The sequence below is a fragment of the Dreissena polymorpha genome, chromosome 11 (genome assembly GCF_020536995.1).
Source record: "Dreissena polymorpha isolate Duluth1 chromosome 11, UMN_Dpol_1.0, whole genome shotgun sequence".
Taxonomy (NCBI): Eukaryota; Metazoa; Mollusca; class Bivalvia; order Myida; family Dreissenidae; genus Dreissena; species Dreissena polymorpha.
The window spans coordinates 38,758,415-38,775,301 of NC_068365.1; the positions used below are offsets into that span (position 1 = coordinate 38,758,415).

The following is a 16,887-nucleotide window of genomic DNA, read 5'->3' on the forward strand; positions in this document are numbered from 1 at the left end:
TGAATAGTACAGTCATATTATAGTCATATTACAGTCAAAATAACTTTTGGTGAGTCATTTTTAGAATTTGATTTAAAGGATGTATCTTTTAAACAAAAATCTAATGTCAGCGAAAAGTGTCATCCTTGATAAGCATGTACAGATTATAATCTGAGACAAAACTTCATGCACATGCATTAAGCCCAGTTTTCCTAGAATGCGGCTCATATTATCTTAAATTCATATCATTTTCAAATGTTTTAACTAGTAAATCTTGCTGGCAAGTTTACCATTTTGTTAGATATTGGATTTTGCAGAGAATAATGTTTGGTAACACATTTTTTTTATAGTACCGATTTCCTCAACGAGATTTGACTGCCATCCCTTACCGTTCTCTGGTGGTGTCCTCTATCAGTGCCTTATCGTTTTCTGGTTGTGTCCTCTATCAGTGCCTTACCGTTCTCTGGTGGTGTCCTCTATCAGTGCCTTACCGTTCTCTGGTGGTGTCCTCTACTAGTGCCTTACCGTTCTTTGGTGGTGTCCTCTATCAGTCCCTTACCGTTCTCTGGTGGTGTCCTCTATCAGTGCAGTGTAGATGAGTCTCACCATAGGGGTGAACCCTGTCCCTGCAGCAAACATGACCAGAGTACCACACTGCTGGTGGTCCCGCCACGTGAAGTCTCCATCAAAACTGCTCACTGGGAGCACATCACCTTGAATAATAGCCAGATGTACAACACATGTGATGACATGGCACCGAGGCTGGGCGATATTATTTATCAAGCACATAGACAGGCACACATAGTACATACCTAATATATTTACATGCACGCTGTTGAAAGGTTAACTTTTGATAAATTAATCCTATGCAGGTTTGGAAGAATCCAACTTACCGTATATGATCTTTTAGAGGTGTTTTCGGTTTAGAGTCTGATAACAAATCATCATAATTCCCCCTACCCCCTTAAAAGTCAACCATGACACTGATTTAGATCCCATTTACCATTTGAGTCGCGTTCTGAGAAAACTGGGCATAATGCATGTGTGTAAAGTGTCTCCCCAGATCAGTCTTCACAGGCTAATCAGGGACGACACTTTACGCCTCAACTTGATTTTTGGTAAGGAAGGACTTAAACTAAAACTACCATAATAAAGGGAAAGTGTCGTCCCTGATCAGCTTGTGCGGACTGCACAGTAGTATATGGGACGACACTTTACTCACATGCATTAAGCCAAGTTTTCTCAGAACCCGACTCACTTATACCTGGTTTGAGTGCCCCTATCCAGGGTGTGAGGGTTCCCTGTGTATAGATCTTCACCATGAGGTAGAGGGTGGTACCCTGCTGCTGGCGTGGGTCCTGGGTTTCTAGGGACAGAGAGGGCAGCACCGCAGTGTAGCTACCGGCCACATCCATACATGCAAACACACACCACAGTGTAGCTACGGGCCACATCCATACCTGCAAACATACACCACATTGTAGCTACGAGCCACATCCATATCTACAAACATACACCACAGTGTAGCTACGGGCCACATCAATATCTACAAAAGTACACCACAGTGTAGCTACGTGCCACATCCATATCTACAAACATACACCACAGTTTAGCTACGAGCCACATCCATATCTACAAACATACACCACAGTGTAGCTACGGGCCACATCCATATCTACAAACATACACCACAGTGTAGCTACGAGCCACATCCATACCTGCAAACATACACCACAGTGTAGCTACGGGCCACATCCATATCTACAAACATACACCATAGTGTAGCTACGGGCCACATCCATATCTACAAACATACACCGCAGTGTAGCTACGGGCCACATCCATATCTAAAAACATACACCACAGTGTAGCTACGGGTCACATCCATACCTGCAAACATATACCACAGTGTAGCTGCGAGCCACATCCATATCTACAAACATACATCACAGTGTAGCTTCGGGCCACATCCATACCTGCAAACATACACCACCGTGTAGCTACGGGCCACATACATACCTACAAACATACACCACAGTGTAGCTACGAGCCACATCCATACCTGCAAACATTTACACAGTGTAGCTACGGGCCACATCCATACCTGCAAACATACACCCCAGTGTAGCTAAGGTCCACATCCATATCTACACACATACAGACATGTCTTTATCATCAAGGAATCTCTTTGTATATCTTATGGAAGCATTTTTTGGAAGACAAAAACAGTTATTCTTAGATTCTTTTTTCATGAAAAAGATACTTAACTTCATAATTTTTTACTTTAAAAGATAATAAAAGATCATTTAATTAGAGTCATAATTTTTTAATATGCATTGTCTTAAAAAGGTTCAGAATATAACCCCTTAACCTTTAGTATATTAGCTTGAGTCCATGGCATGGCATGAACAGATGACTCACAACCTTCTTTTATGTTAATTTATCCACAATAAATATATATTTTTGAACTTTCAAGCTGAACATTTTGCTTAACAATACCAAAGCTTTTCTATTTCAAAATTAATTTTACATGTATTTCTCTTTGTGTATTATCTACCTTGCACATTTTGCCGTACATGTACATGTCTGCCTATGGGAACACTCATCCTCACCCCCCTGGGCAGACTGAGCGTGTACAGATTGGTATCCTTGGTAACCGACGTCACTGACTCCACCGTGCAGTCACGATACACAGGGGCTGCAAACAAGCACACATTGCTTGTTAAAATGGTTAATTGATGCGCGCTCTTGGAAAACTGGGCTTACTTCATCATGTGTGTAAAGTGTCCTCCCAGACCAGCCTGGGCAGTCAGCAGGGGCTTATCAGGAAGTACGCTTTACGCCTTAACTGGATTTTTGTTTATAAGAGACTTCCTTTAAACCAAAACTTCTATTAAAGTGTCGTCCCACATGCATTAAGCCCTGTTTTTCCAAGAGAAAGGCTCATTTACATCTGAAGAAATTCTTGGATTTCTCTCATTTAGTAAAACACCTAATCATTAAGAGCAGGTTCTTAATGCCTCTATTTCCTGCTTTGTTCCAGTGATGTATATTTCTGACCAATTAAAATGTAGGTCACATCGTTAGAAAGTTAGAACATTTAGGTAATATCGTATTGGCTCCAATAGGCTGACTTTGCTGCGCATTTTCTGCCCCTTCTTAACAAAACAAATTGTACTAAATATGTTCTAACAATAACTTCAATATTAAAACATTAAACAAAACCATTTTAGCATCTTGCACAAGAACTGTCTTCAGTATAGTGCTATCAAAACAGGAACATCATAAGCCAATACTTTCTACAAGATATCTTTATTATACTACAAAATTAACTAATTCAGTGGTTTCTATTATTAAAACATGTTAAGGAGAGGATTTCTCATTGAAAAACACAGAACAAAATAAAATGAACTAACATATTGAACGTTTCACATCAGTATTTGACATAGAAAGTGATATAGAAAGTAGGCAGGGCTTTTTTTCCTTCTAAGAGAATGGCCCTGAACAGCCATTTCACAATTTTGACACAAACATTTCACAAATCTAGTAAGGCCATTCAACTGAGAAAATTTGACTTTTTGGGCTTAAAACTGTCAACAACAGCCATTTAACAATTTAAAATTAAAATTTAATTTAATATTTTACATTAGCGAGACAAGATATTGACAGTAGTAAGGCTTTTCTATGGTTTTCGATAGAGTTTACCAGTCAGAATATTGCTGTAAGTGGCTATTTGTTGAAAAAAAGTGTCAAGACAATGAAAACAAGAGTTCTGAGGTCGGAGACATATGCCCCTCAAACAGGGCTTTGAACTAGTGACCCCAATTTTAATAGGGATCATCTATTGTCCAAGGCCAATGCATATGTGAAGTATCAAGCTAATCAGTCAATTTATTGATGAGTTATTGATTGGAAACGATTTTCAGACTTATTGTGACAGTGACCTTGACCTCTGACCAAATGACTCCAATTTCAAAAGGGGTCATCAACTGTCCAAGGCCAATCCCCATATGAAGTATCAAGCCAATCAGTCAATTTGTTGATGAGTTATTGATCGGAAACAATTTTAACACTTATTGTGACAGTGACCTTGACCTTTGACCTAGTGACCCCAAATTCAATAGGGGTCATCCACTGTCCAAGGCCAATGCACATGTGAAATATCAAGCCAATGAGTAAATTCATTGATGAGTTATTGATCGGAAACGATTTTCTCACTTATTGTGACAGTGACCTTGACCTTTGACCTAGTGACCCCACATTCAATATGGGTCATCTACTGTCCAAGGCCAATGCACATGTGAAGTATCAAGTCAATCGGTCAATTTATTGTCGAGTTATTGATCGGAAACGAACTGGTCTACCGACAGACCGACCGACATCCAGCAAAACAATATACCCCCTCTTCTACGAAGGGGGGCATAATAATATTTTAATGCATTATTCAGAGACATTTTAATATGATGCAAATATTAAACATGCTTTTACTATACTAATACTTAGCAAACTGAATTTCAAATTTTTACAAGTTCGCAACTCGTTTTTTTTACAACTTTCAGAAGTTCGCGACTCATTTTTTCACAATTTTTACAAGTTTGTGACTCAATTTTTCACGAAGTGAGGGGGCCAACAGTTTCACACAAGACTCAGACTTTGGGGAGCCTTGCTCTGGGAAAACTGGGCTTAATGCATGTGCATAAAGTGTCGTCCCAGTCTGGCCAGTTTAATCAGGGATGACACTTTCCAACTCATCTAAATTTTTGATTAAGAGTCTTCCCTTTAAAGATAAATTAAATAAAACCCGTTAAATATTGTCCTTGATTAGCCTTTTCAGACTGCACAGGCTAATCTAAAACATTATTTTATGCACATGCATTAACCACATTTTTCCAAGAGAAAGGCCCTGGGTGGTAATCCAGGAAGGAGAACTCCAGCCTACCCCAGTCTTTATGTGCCAGGTAGGTGTTGTGTCCGTCTGCGTGCTTGCCAATACAAGACCAGTGAACATCTGGCTGAGATTTGCCCAGTACCAGCTCCACCTTGCCACTGTCACTGAATACCTGCACTAAAACAGGGTGTTACACACAGTTATGGCAATTAATACTACCCTTATTTATGAATAGATGAGTCTTATTCTGGGATAACTGGGCTCAACACATGTGCGTTAAGTGTGATGCAAGATTAGCCTGAACAGTCTGCACAGGCTAATCAGGGATGACACTTACTGCTTTAATGGTATATTCATTATTTCATTCAAAGAAAGTCTCTTCTTAGCTAAATCCAGTTAAGACGGAAAGTGTCATCCCAGATTAGACTTTGCTGACTGCACAGGCTAATCTGGGACAGGCATGCATTAAGACCTGTTTTCCCAGATTGTGGGTCCCTTAGATTTCCCATCAGCTCAACACTATCTTGATCGCTTTTCTATCAACACAAAGTTGTCAAGGTTGAGTTTGTCCTTTTTGTTTTTCATAAAACCAACCATGTTTATTTTTATTTGACTCTTAAAAAATAAATTCCTTTTTTTCATTGTATTATATGAAATTAAAGAACTTCTAAACTTAAGAATTTCTGCAAACTTATATTATGGACAAACATGAACACCCTTGCTGTTTGTTGGACTCACAGTTATACTCTTCATTTACATCTTTTTCCAAATCTGGAAAAAATCAAAAACAAAGATTACATTTGTTCTTCGCATTCTAAAAATGTCTCCTTGAAATATTAAAATGAAATCAAATTTTACAATATACAAGTATACAAGGAGGTTGCTTGTAAAAAATACAATATAATTGTAAACGTAGCAACATTTACCAAAGGTCAAACGTTTATTAGCTTGTAGTGTTGTTATATTAAACTTAGTTAATTATTGTTTGGCCCATATATTAAAATTTTGTTGGCGAGGTAGAAGTGGTATTTAACTATGGAAAAACAAAGTGAGATATAATAGTGCATTACTGTCCACTGAGATTTAATAGTGAATTGCTGCCCACTGAGATATAATAGAGCATTACTGTCCACTGAGATATAATATTGCACTACGTTCCACTGAGATATAATAATGCATTACTGTCCACTTCGATAAAAAAGTGCATTACTGTCCACTGAGATATAATAGTGGATTACTGTCCACTGAGATATAATAGTGCATTATTATCCACTGAGATATAATAGTGCAATACTGTCCACTGAGATATAATAGTGCATTACTGTCCACTTAGATATAATAGTGCATTACTGTCCACTGAGATATAATAGTGCATTACTGTCCACTGAGATATAAAAGTGCATTACTGTCCACTTAGATATAATAGTGCATTACTGTCAACTGCCTTACAGACATAGGAAACAATGCATTTTATTCAATTTGTTATCCAATAGTTTAGTGAACATAAAAATGATCATGTAGAGTGCTCTTCCTTGCAGGCTAACCTCCACCATATCTGTAGTGATGTGTGGCCACTTGGTGAACACGACCACATACACAGTCTGGCCACTTTGGAACCAGTCAAACCTGCAACACAGCTTGATTCGCATGTTAATAAAGTGTTATCCCAGTTAAGCCTGTGCACAGGCTCATCAAGGACGACACTTTCCGCCCCTACTGGATGTTCTTTTAGAAGAGACATCATTGAAATGAAAAATTAACAAAGGCTGTTCGTAAAATATGCATGCCCCCCATATGGGCTGTCAGTTGTAGTGGCAGCCATTGTGTGAATAGGTTTTGTGTCACTGTGACCTTGACTTTTGACCTAGTGACCTGAAAATCAATAGGGGTCATCTGCCAGTCATGATTAATGTACCTATGAAGTTTCATGATCCTAGGCCTAATTTTTTTTGAGTTATCATCAGGAAACTATTTTAATGTTTCAAGTCACTGTGACCTTGACCTTTGTCCTAGTGACCTGAAAATCAATAGGGGTCATCTGACAGTCATGATCAATGCCTAAGCGTTCTTGAGTTATCATCCGGAAACCATCTGGTGGACGGACAGACGGACCGACAGGCCATTTATGGCCATTTTTGACCTTTGAACTCACAGTGTGACCTTGACGTTGCAGATATCGCTGTAATTCTTTCGCGCGACACACCGTCCAATGATGGTGAACAAATATGCCAAATGATTTTAAAATCTCACAATAAATGACATAGTTATGGCCCGGACAAGCTCATTTATGGTCATTTTTGACCTTTGAACTCAAAGTGTGAGCTTGACCTTGGAGATATCGACGTAATTCTTTCGCGCGACACACCGTCCAATGATGGTGAACAAATGTGCAAAATGATTTAAAATCTCACAATGAACGACATAGTTATTGCCCAGACAAGCTCATTTATTGTCATTTTTAATCTTTGAACTCAAAGTGTGACCTTGACCTTCGAGATATTGACGTAATTCTTTCGCGCGACACACCGTCCCATGATGGTGACCAAATTTATTCACATGATTTTAAAATCTCACAATAAATAATAATGTAATGGCCCGGACAAGCATTTTACCATTGAACTCCAAGTGTGACCTTGACCTTGGAGACATCGACGTACTTTTTCACGCGACACACCGTCCCATGATGGTGAACAAATGTACCAAGTTATTTTAAAATCTAAAAATATATGACATAGTTATGGTCCGGACAAACTTTCGGTTTAAAACACACTAAGTGACCCCGTGCCCTAGTTTTTGACCCGGCATGACCCATATTCAAACTTGACGTATACATCATCAAGATACAACTTGTGACCAAGTTTGGTGAAGATCGGATGAAATTTCGGGACAGACCGACAGACCGACCGACCGACAGACCGACAAAGGGACTCCTATATAGCCCCCATTACCAATGGTAATGGGGGTATATTTACATGTATTTTCATTAAAAATTTGGTGCTATAATTCATACAACTATTTTCAATGTACAAATTCAAGTCCAAGGCCCATACCATAACTTCGCCAAAAATCAAAGGACCGAAACGAAACTCACACTTCATCAATTCAGTTAGTCATGTAGGTAGATTCACATACCAAAAATCAGCTCAATATCTGAAAGAGTTCCATAAAAAACCCTCCAAATAACGGTTTGTATAGAGAGAAGTTCAAAGTCTAAGGCCCATAACGTCGCCAAAAATTAAATGGACCAGAAAGAAAGTCACATTTCATCTATAGGCCATGTGGGTAGACTCACACACCAAAAATCAGCGCAATATCTGAAAGCGTTGCGTGAAAAATCTGAATGCCGGACAGACGGATGGACGGACAGTGAGACTGCTATTAACCACCTTACTGGGGACACATAAAACAAGACTATTGTCAAGCAATATGGTCCCCTACCTCCACCATTGTCAGATTTTTTAAATATATTTGTTGCCATAGCAACCAGAATTTTTGATGTAGGAACAAAATGAAATGATGTGCATAATCTCCATATTGCCATCTATCCATGTTTCAAGTTTGATGAAAAAATATGAAGAACTTATAATGTTATCGCAGGATCCAGAAAAGTGTGACAGACTGACTGACTGACGGATGGACGGACACAGAGCACAAACCATAAGTCCCCTCCGGTTTAAGCAGAAGGGGACAAAAACAGGTGAGCTAAAAAATAGGCATGGTGAGGGTCTGAGGTGGCAAGGTGGAACCTTGGGCAGGGGGTGGGGGTGGCGTCAGAGTGCTGGGCATTTCCATTTAGGCCTAGATGAAGCACTGCACAAGGACTCAGTACGTAGCAATTATGTCAAATAGTTTGTATCTGTGTTACCTGGGAGACTGTACATCTAGTGTGGCAGGGGCAAGAAATCCTCCTGGAAACACAACACAAAGTGATTGTTAGCAAATATGGTTTGTATCGTGTAGGGGATACTGAACACTCATAATTATTTGCAGGACATTAATTTTAATTTATTTCATGGGTTGAACAAATATCCACGAATTTAACACGAACACTTTGGATGGAAAATGAAAGATGCAAGTCCCTCTTTTTCCAAATTCAGAAATCCACATATAGAGGTCATTTTGTAAAAAAAAAACACACAAAAAATAAATGCTGACAATTATAACAGATTTAACAATATCATTATAACATTAAACAAAAGATTGTTCTTGCACAAAATGACAAGGATATTTGAATTTCAGAGATACTTGCATTAGCCATAACACTTATTAATCTTCTGGATCCAAACCACCTGTGTAAAAAGTTACCATGCTGTAAGGTTTTGCATTGTTTGAAGCATATTTGGAAAAAGTGGCAAAAGGGATTTACACTTTTTACCAACACATTATACTGGGGATGTATATCGGTAATTATTTTGGTGTAGTAAGCAAACCAACATTTGAAGACTCACCATTTGAACTGTGTCTTGTTTGGGACCTGAAAATGAGAGACACAGCATCAGGTCTTTTGACAACGCGTGTTATGGTATACACACGCATTTTAATACCAAAATAATGATCTAGATTTAATAACTGGTTTTCAAGATACTAATTGAAACATTTCATGGGTTGAACAAATATCCACGAATTTAACACGAACACTTTGGATGGAAAATGAAAGAGGCAAGTCCCTCTTTTTCCAAATTCAGAAATCCACATATAGAGGTCATTTTGTGAAAGAAATACAAAAAAATTAAATGCTGACACTTATAACAGATTTAACAATATCATTATAACATTAAACGAAAGATTGTTCTTGCACAAAATGACAAGGATATTCGAATTTCAGAGATACTTGCATTAGCCATAACACTTATTAATCTTCAGGATCCAAACCACCTGTGAAAAAAGTTACCATGCTGTAAGGTTTTGCATTGTTTGAAACATATTTGAAAAAAGTGGCAAAAGGGATTCACACTTTTTACCAACACATTATACTGGGTATGTATATCGGTAATTATTTTGGTGTAGTAAGCAAACCAACATTTGAAGACTCACCATTTGAACTGTGTCTTGTTTGGGACCTGAAAATGAGAGACGCAGCATCAGGTCTTTTGACAACGCGTGTTATGGCATACAAACGCATTTTAATACCAAAATAATGATCTAGATTTAATAACTGGTTGTCAAGATACTTATTGAAACATTTAAATAAGAATTCGAAAGCTGTGTTTGTGCTTGAGGTAACAACTAATAAATAAACAAACTTTTAATCACAGACATTCCTTACTTGACAATGTCCAAAAGAGAGCATATAGTGAAATCAAGTGCGTTCCAGGTAATGCCACATATGAACTTATTAATTGATATGACAGCCCATATTCAAAACGGTCTATAGTAACAATGGCTAACAACCACCATGACAATGTTTGCATTCTTTGTAAGGGCAGGCGTGATTGCGTTGTTAAGCATAAATGTTAACACTAACTTCCAATAATCTTGTCCTCAACACAACTGATCTAGACCGTTCTAGAATCAGTTGTTTACAAAAATAAAAATTTCCTTAAATTTTGAGATAGTAAAACAAAATCACTACATCTTCACCTGTAGTACATTCAATTGTTTACTGTAACATTACATATACTGTTGGAGAAACCGGTGGAGGAGCGAACAACATTTTGATGGTTTATTGATGGGGAGGGTATGGAGGGTAGACTACCGGTACATACTATTGAGTAGAGCCTTCTTGAGCAGGGTGTTCTCCACCTTGAGTCTGCCAACCAGGCACTTATCCAGCATGGACTCAGTATTCACCCACTTGTGGATCTGATACAGGCACACATAGCAAACGGTACAGCACACAGATGTTAAATTCACACATAGCTGAAGGTCAGATAAGCTACTGGCTTAAGCCTGTATATGTGTGATACTGGTGGGATGTGTACTTTTTGATGTGTACCACTTGATATGCTGTGCCATTCGATATGTGTGATGTGCCTTTGGATATGTGTACTGTGCCTTTTGATATGCATGCTGTGCCTTTGGATATGTGTACTGTGCCTTTGGATATGTGTACTGTGCCTTTGGATGTGTGTACTGTGCCTTTGGATATGTGTGCTGTGCCTTTGAATATGTGTTATGTGCCTTTGGATATGTATACTGAGCCTTTTAGATATGTGTGGTGTGCCTTTGGATATGTGTACAGTGCCTTTGGATGTGTGTACTGTGCCTTTTGACATGTGTGCTGTGCCTTTGGATATGTATACTGTGCCTTTTGATATGTGTGCTGTGCCTTTGGATGTGTGTACTGTGCCTTTGGATATGTGTGCTGTGCCTTTGAATATGTGTTATGTGCCTTTGGATATGTATACTGTGCCTTTTAGATATGTGTGGTGTGCCTTTGGATATGTGTACAGTGCCTTTGGATGTGTGTACTGTGCCTTTTGACACGTGTGCTGTGCCTTTGGATATGTATACTGTGCCTTTTGATATGTGTGCTGTGCCTTTGGATATGTGTACTGTGCCTTTGGATATGTGTACTGTGCCTTTTGATATGTGCACTGTGCCTTTGGATATGTATACTGTGCCTTTTGATATGTGAACAGCCTGCAAATAACTCGCTGTTTAATGCGTTTTGCTGCTCATCAGTATCTAAGGGTTTGAAATGAAGCTTTAAAAGAAACTTGAATCTAGAAAGAAAAGTCTTTGTTTTTAAATTTCTAACGGACTACAAACACATAAAATAGTGTATTTAAGTGGAGAAGGCTAACTGAATATGTCATATCTCATCAAAGAGAGATGTGGCATCCTTGCCTGCCCCTCTCATCATATCTGGGACTCCTCCGGGGTGGAAATCCATGTAGGCAGAAACGTTGTACACCTTCCCTGTAAACAGTGGCCTCTCGGTAAACAGAAATGAAAAACCAGAAATGAGCCTCGCTCTGGTAAAATGGGGTTTAATGCATGAGCTTTAAGTGTCCTACCAGTTAAGCTTGGCCAGTTTTGCACAGGCTAATCAAGGATAGCACTTTTTGGCTCAACTGGATTTTTGCTAAGAAGCGACTTCCTTTAAATGAAAAATACCATAAAAGGGGAAAGTTGTGTCCCTCATTAGCCTGTGCGGACTGCACAGACTAATCTGGGACAACACTTTACGTGCATGTATAAAGCCCTGGTTTTCCACAGCGTGGCTCAAATGTGACCATAGGACACCAACATCCCTTCTTATAGGGGCTGGTCTGACACACTCAGAAGGACCCATGGGACAGCGATAGAGGGACTTCTAGATTAGTTGTAAATACATTAGTTTATTCAGCGAGACTTTAACAAACTAAACAACACGTGGCTCAGGTTTTTGTACTGATGTAATAAAATTCTTTAGCATGTGTTCAACATATACCTAGTATTTTATATAACCCATCGTTTTCACATTTATTCTACCTTCATTTGGAACGTGAAAAAAGAAAATGGCTGAAAACAATACTTACACATCATTTGACATAATGAAACAAAAAAAAATGACATTTCTATCGGTTATATTGTGTGTGTTTGCTGCATCAACAGTGTTGAATACATCAAAATTTATCATAAGGCATTTTATCTTGCGAATACAGTGTGATCAGGGTTTCCAGCTTTTTGTATTAACAAAATTCCCTGATTTTTTTCGGATTTTTTCCTGATAGAAAATCAAAATTCCAGGATCATAATTTCGACCTATTTCTTGTTTAAGACACCCTCAATAAATAGCAGTTGCAGACATAACTAAGCTACATGAATACTACAAAGCCACCATAAGCATGCAGAGGACTCGATTTGCTGTTTAAATCGTATGGAATTCTCGACACAAGTCGGGAAAGTCTGAACAAACAAATTCCCTGATTTTTCCCTGATTTCAGGATTTTTTCCCAAATTCCCTGGCTTTTCCCTGACTGGAAAAAGTGAAAGTCTTTTTCCAGGTTTTCCCTGATTTCCAGGTGGGCTGGGAACCCTGGTGATGAAGGAGTAAAAAACACAATGCCCCTTCAAAAAATTTTGACAAAAACTAATACTTCTCTCCCCACCCCTGAGAGCTATCCAGCAGTCCTTCTCCGTGTTGTGTTTCTGGAGCTCCTCCGTTGACACTTCCAACTTGCGACCTCCAACCCCGTTCAGGTCTTTACCGCTGTTGCTGAGCCTGATCCAGTCCATCAACGAGTGACCCGGGGTCAGCTGCACCTGGAGAATGACCACATGAGCCTCACTATAGGAAAATTAGGTTTAATGCAGGTGTGTTAAATGTCGTCCCCAATAAGCCTGTGCAGTCAGGTACCAAACTTTCCACCTAGATTGGATTTTTTTAGAAGAGACTTCCTTTACACAAACATTTCAAGAAATGCGGAAAGAGTTGTCTCTGATTAGCCTGTGCAGACTGCACAGGCTTATCTGAAATGTAACTTAAAGCACATGCATTAATCGGGTTTTCCGAGAGCGAGGTTCATATGTGAGTGAACAGTAATACTAGTATTCTTCTACTTATTTACAGACTTTTAATCTAAAGACACAATTGTTGCATTACACAGGTCAGAGATTTGTTTAGCCCAAAATAACAGCTTCTAATAGGCTGTTTCCAAATTGCAAAAAGAAAAAAAAGGCTGATTCCCAATGGCAAAAGTAACATTTCCCCCAAAAAATCTAAAATATTTCCCCCAAAATATGCCAAACTTTCCAATAAACTCAATCATTGGTTTATTGAGTTTATTATACAGCAATTTAATTCCCTAGCACTTTATACTATACATTTTAGAAAGAAGTTAAAAATTCACTTTAAACAATTCATATACTGTTATTTATAATTATATTAATAATGTTTAATTATCCCAATGTCATGGCCTATCACACTTTTTTCTCAATAAAAAAGGCACAGGCTGTAAAATATAAAGCGAAATAACAACTGCAGGTCCTCTCAACACAGTTATAATTTATAGGCAAATTTGTCTAAACTTGCCGTATAAATGATAAAAGTCGCAGACCAAACAATGTCTGAAAGCTGTAAGTATGCAATGGAGGTTCCTACAGACAAACTGACAAGTGCAATGCTCACTGCCTCTGAATTTATATGGGATAAAAAGAACAAGAGATGTGTTCGTCAGAAACACAATGCCCCCTTCTGCGCCGCTTTGAAATATTTTATTTATTATTTTTTGACCTTTGATCTTGAAGGATGACCTTGACCTTGAACTTCCACCACTCAAAATGTGCAGCTTGATGAGATACACATGCATGCCAAATATCAAGGTGCTATTTTCAATAATGCAAAAGTTATGGCCAACATTAAAGTTTTTTTCGGACGGACGGACAGACTGACATACTGACTGACGGACAGTTCAACTGCTATATTCCACCCTAAAAACTTGAAACAAAACAACAAAACACATGAATATTGATCAATATTTACTCGTTACAAATACTGCTTATTGGGTTATTAATACAAAAATAAGTGCAGTCACATTTCTTAAGTTCTTAAAAATGCAAGTTTAGATGCCATTACACTTAACCACTTAGATACGTATTTTGACGCACTGGTAGTCCCTTAAAAAGTTTAATGTAATTAAAGACCTTTCTTACTAGATTCAAGTTTTAAAGGCTTCATTTTCAACCCTTCGATACTGATGAGCAGCAAACAGCATAAAACCTGAACAGACTGCGATTTGCTCGCAGTCTGTTCTGGTTTTATGCTATTTGCACATTTTCACTTTGATTTTGAGTAGGAAATGGTTAATAAATGTCATGTGACCTTTTTGTATTGTGATAGGTAAGGCACTTTCAAAGAACTGGATGCATGCCTGGTATCCTTTCTTGCTACATATAAGTTAAATATGTGATCTGTGAAGCAAGGCAAGTTTTGACCCCAGGTCATGATTTGAACAATCGTGTAGGACTAATTGACAATGTTCCGTACCAAATATTAAGACATTTCTGAGTTATTTACTATTTTAATATCTTATATAAACCATTCATATGTAACTGTTGGGGTATGGTCATTTTAAACCCCAGAGGCACGACTTGAACTAACTTTGTACTGGACCTTGATCTGAAGTTTCATACCAAATATTAAAGATCTGAGACTTGTTGTTTAAGAGAATTTTTTTTAGTTATCTACGATATGATGTCAATAGTAAATCTTTCATACCAGTATTAAAACAGAGAATGATTGATACTTTCATACAATTATGGCATGTCGACAAGGATAATAATGTTGTGTTAACTTTGTATACAAATCTTAAAGTAAATTGTGAGTATAAATCATATTTAGATTTATTGCCTAGTAACCTCAGATTCTTTTTTAGCAAAATAAAAATGTGTTCTCATCCATTGCGTATACATACTGGTAGATATGGTGTAAATAGAGTTGAAAGAAATGAACGTTATTGTGCATATTGTGCATGATTTGGAAGACGAATGCCATTTAATACTTATGTGTCCTAGATATAATTGTATTGGACAAAAATATATCAAACGATACTATTATGTTAATGCAAGTGTTATTAAATTCACTGAATTGTTAAATACTAAGCGTAAGAATGTTCTGAAAAACCTAGCTCTTTATATTAAATTAGTGTTACTGTCTCATAGAACTGCTATTACCTATAACTAAAAATCAGTTCATCCTCTTATAGTTATGTAATTGTTTAATAGAATGTGCTTCTTTTTTCCACTGTGATTTTATTTTATGTTTGTAATATATGCATTTATGTAATGACTGTGCAAGTCGTAAATAAACCTATGTTCTGTTCTGTTCCTGTCCAATTCTGGACAAACCATACAAAGTTCACTAAACTTAAAGTTTAAAAAACTGAAGTCGCCCATATTTACAAGAAAATTCGTACATTTGATTGACTTTCTTAATACAAAGATACATATTATTAAGTATAATCAAAAGGATAATTTCTGTTATTCTTTTTTCATGAACAGCATAGGCAATTTGTCTTTATAATGAAGATGGACTATACACTGTATTATATTGCCCATAAAACATTTGATTCTGAAATAAAGCCTGCTTAATAGTCAACGTTATATCTACCTCCGCTAGAATTTGTGAGTGTACCTTGAGATCATTACAATCGGATGCATCCGGAGTTCCTTAAATAAATAAACCAATCTCGTATAACATCGAATTAAGACTATAAATGGACAATAAAACACGAATTAATTGGAAATTAATCAGAAGCAACTCTTGTCAATACCATGCCATGCACTAGCGTTACATTTTGTTTTAATTTAAACTTAACTCTCTTGAACGGTTGAAACGCAACTTCGAAATTCCTTTGTACGGACATTTGCGAAATGTTTACAATCCTTTTTCTCCATTGTTTCAAAGTACCACTTTGGCACGAGTATAATGTTTAAACTTGTGGTTTTGTAGGCTTTAACTCTTTTGCCAAAAATTAAGATTTTCAACAGCATTATGCTCATATACGATCTTACTCCGATATAAACACTATTGAATTACAATATGAAATTTATATAAGTTATTAAATCATACTATTCTTAGCAAAACACACCTTGACTATAACTGGGATCTTTGATATGAGGTATGAAGCAAAACGTTAAAGTGCTCTTAAAATGGTGTTTAGATGCAATCATAATTGTTTCATGAACACAACGTATTGAATTTGGAGATCCAAACGACTAAGAAATATAATTCAGTTATTTAATTGGGGAGAATGTTATATTTTTAAACGAGTAATAAACTAAGATATGATATACTTCTGCGAAGTGCTTTTTAAATGAATCGAAAACACCTAGATCCATGCAGTCAATTGCATGTACTGCTATCGCCAATAAGATCAGAATAATTTTTTTTGCGGACCCTGTTTCGAAAAGTCAAGGCTGATCTTCCATGGGCCCCGTTATATTCAACGCACTCCGTCAGTTAACGAATACCATTTTCTCAATTAACCATCGGTTGTTTATGCCTGACTCTGATATTTGTTTAATCGGTTAAATTATTTGACTCTATAAGTATTGTCAAATTCAAGGCAGTCCCATCGTTATTTAAATTATTT

General features: G+C 37.4%; 1 protein-coding gene and 1 long non-coding RNA gene across 4 annotated transcripts in view; one reads left to right on the top strand and one right to left on the bottom strand.

The window, feature by feature from the left end:
• LOC127851803 (uncharacterized) overlaps positions 1 to 16,887 on the top strand; it is a 220,335-nt gene that overhangs the window by 57,694 nt on the left and 145,754 nt on the right. The window lies entirely within an intron of this gene.
• The window catches only part of LOC127851795 (cytochrome b5 reductase 4-like), a 264,668-nt gene that overhangs the window by 1,863 nt on the left and 245,918 nt on the right, over positions 1 to 16,887 (bottom strand). Inside the window, exon 15 of one of the 3 annotated variants that reach the window (XM_052385678.1) lies at positions 539 to 692. The exons of the other annotated variants lie outside the window; for them this stretch is intronic. Coding sequence (XP_052241638.1) covers positions 539 to 692 — 154 coding nt within the window. The remainder of the gene's footprint in view (positions 1 to 538; positions 693 to 16,887) is intronic. 3 annotated transcript variants of the gene reach the window in all.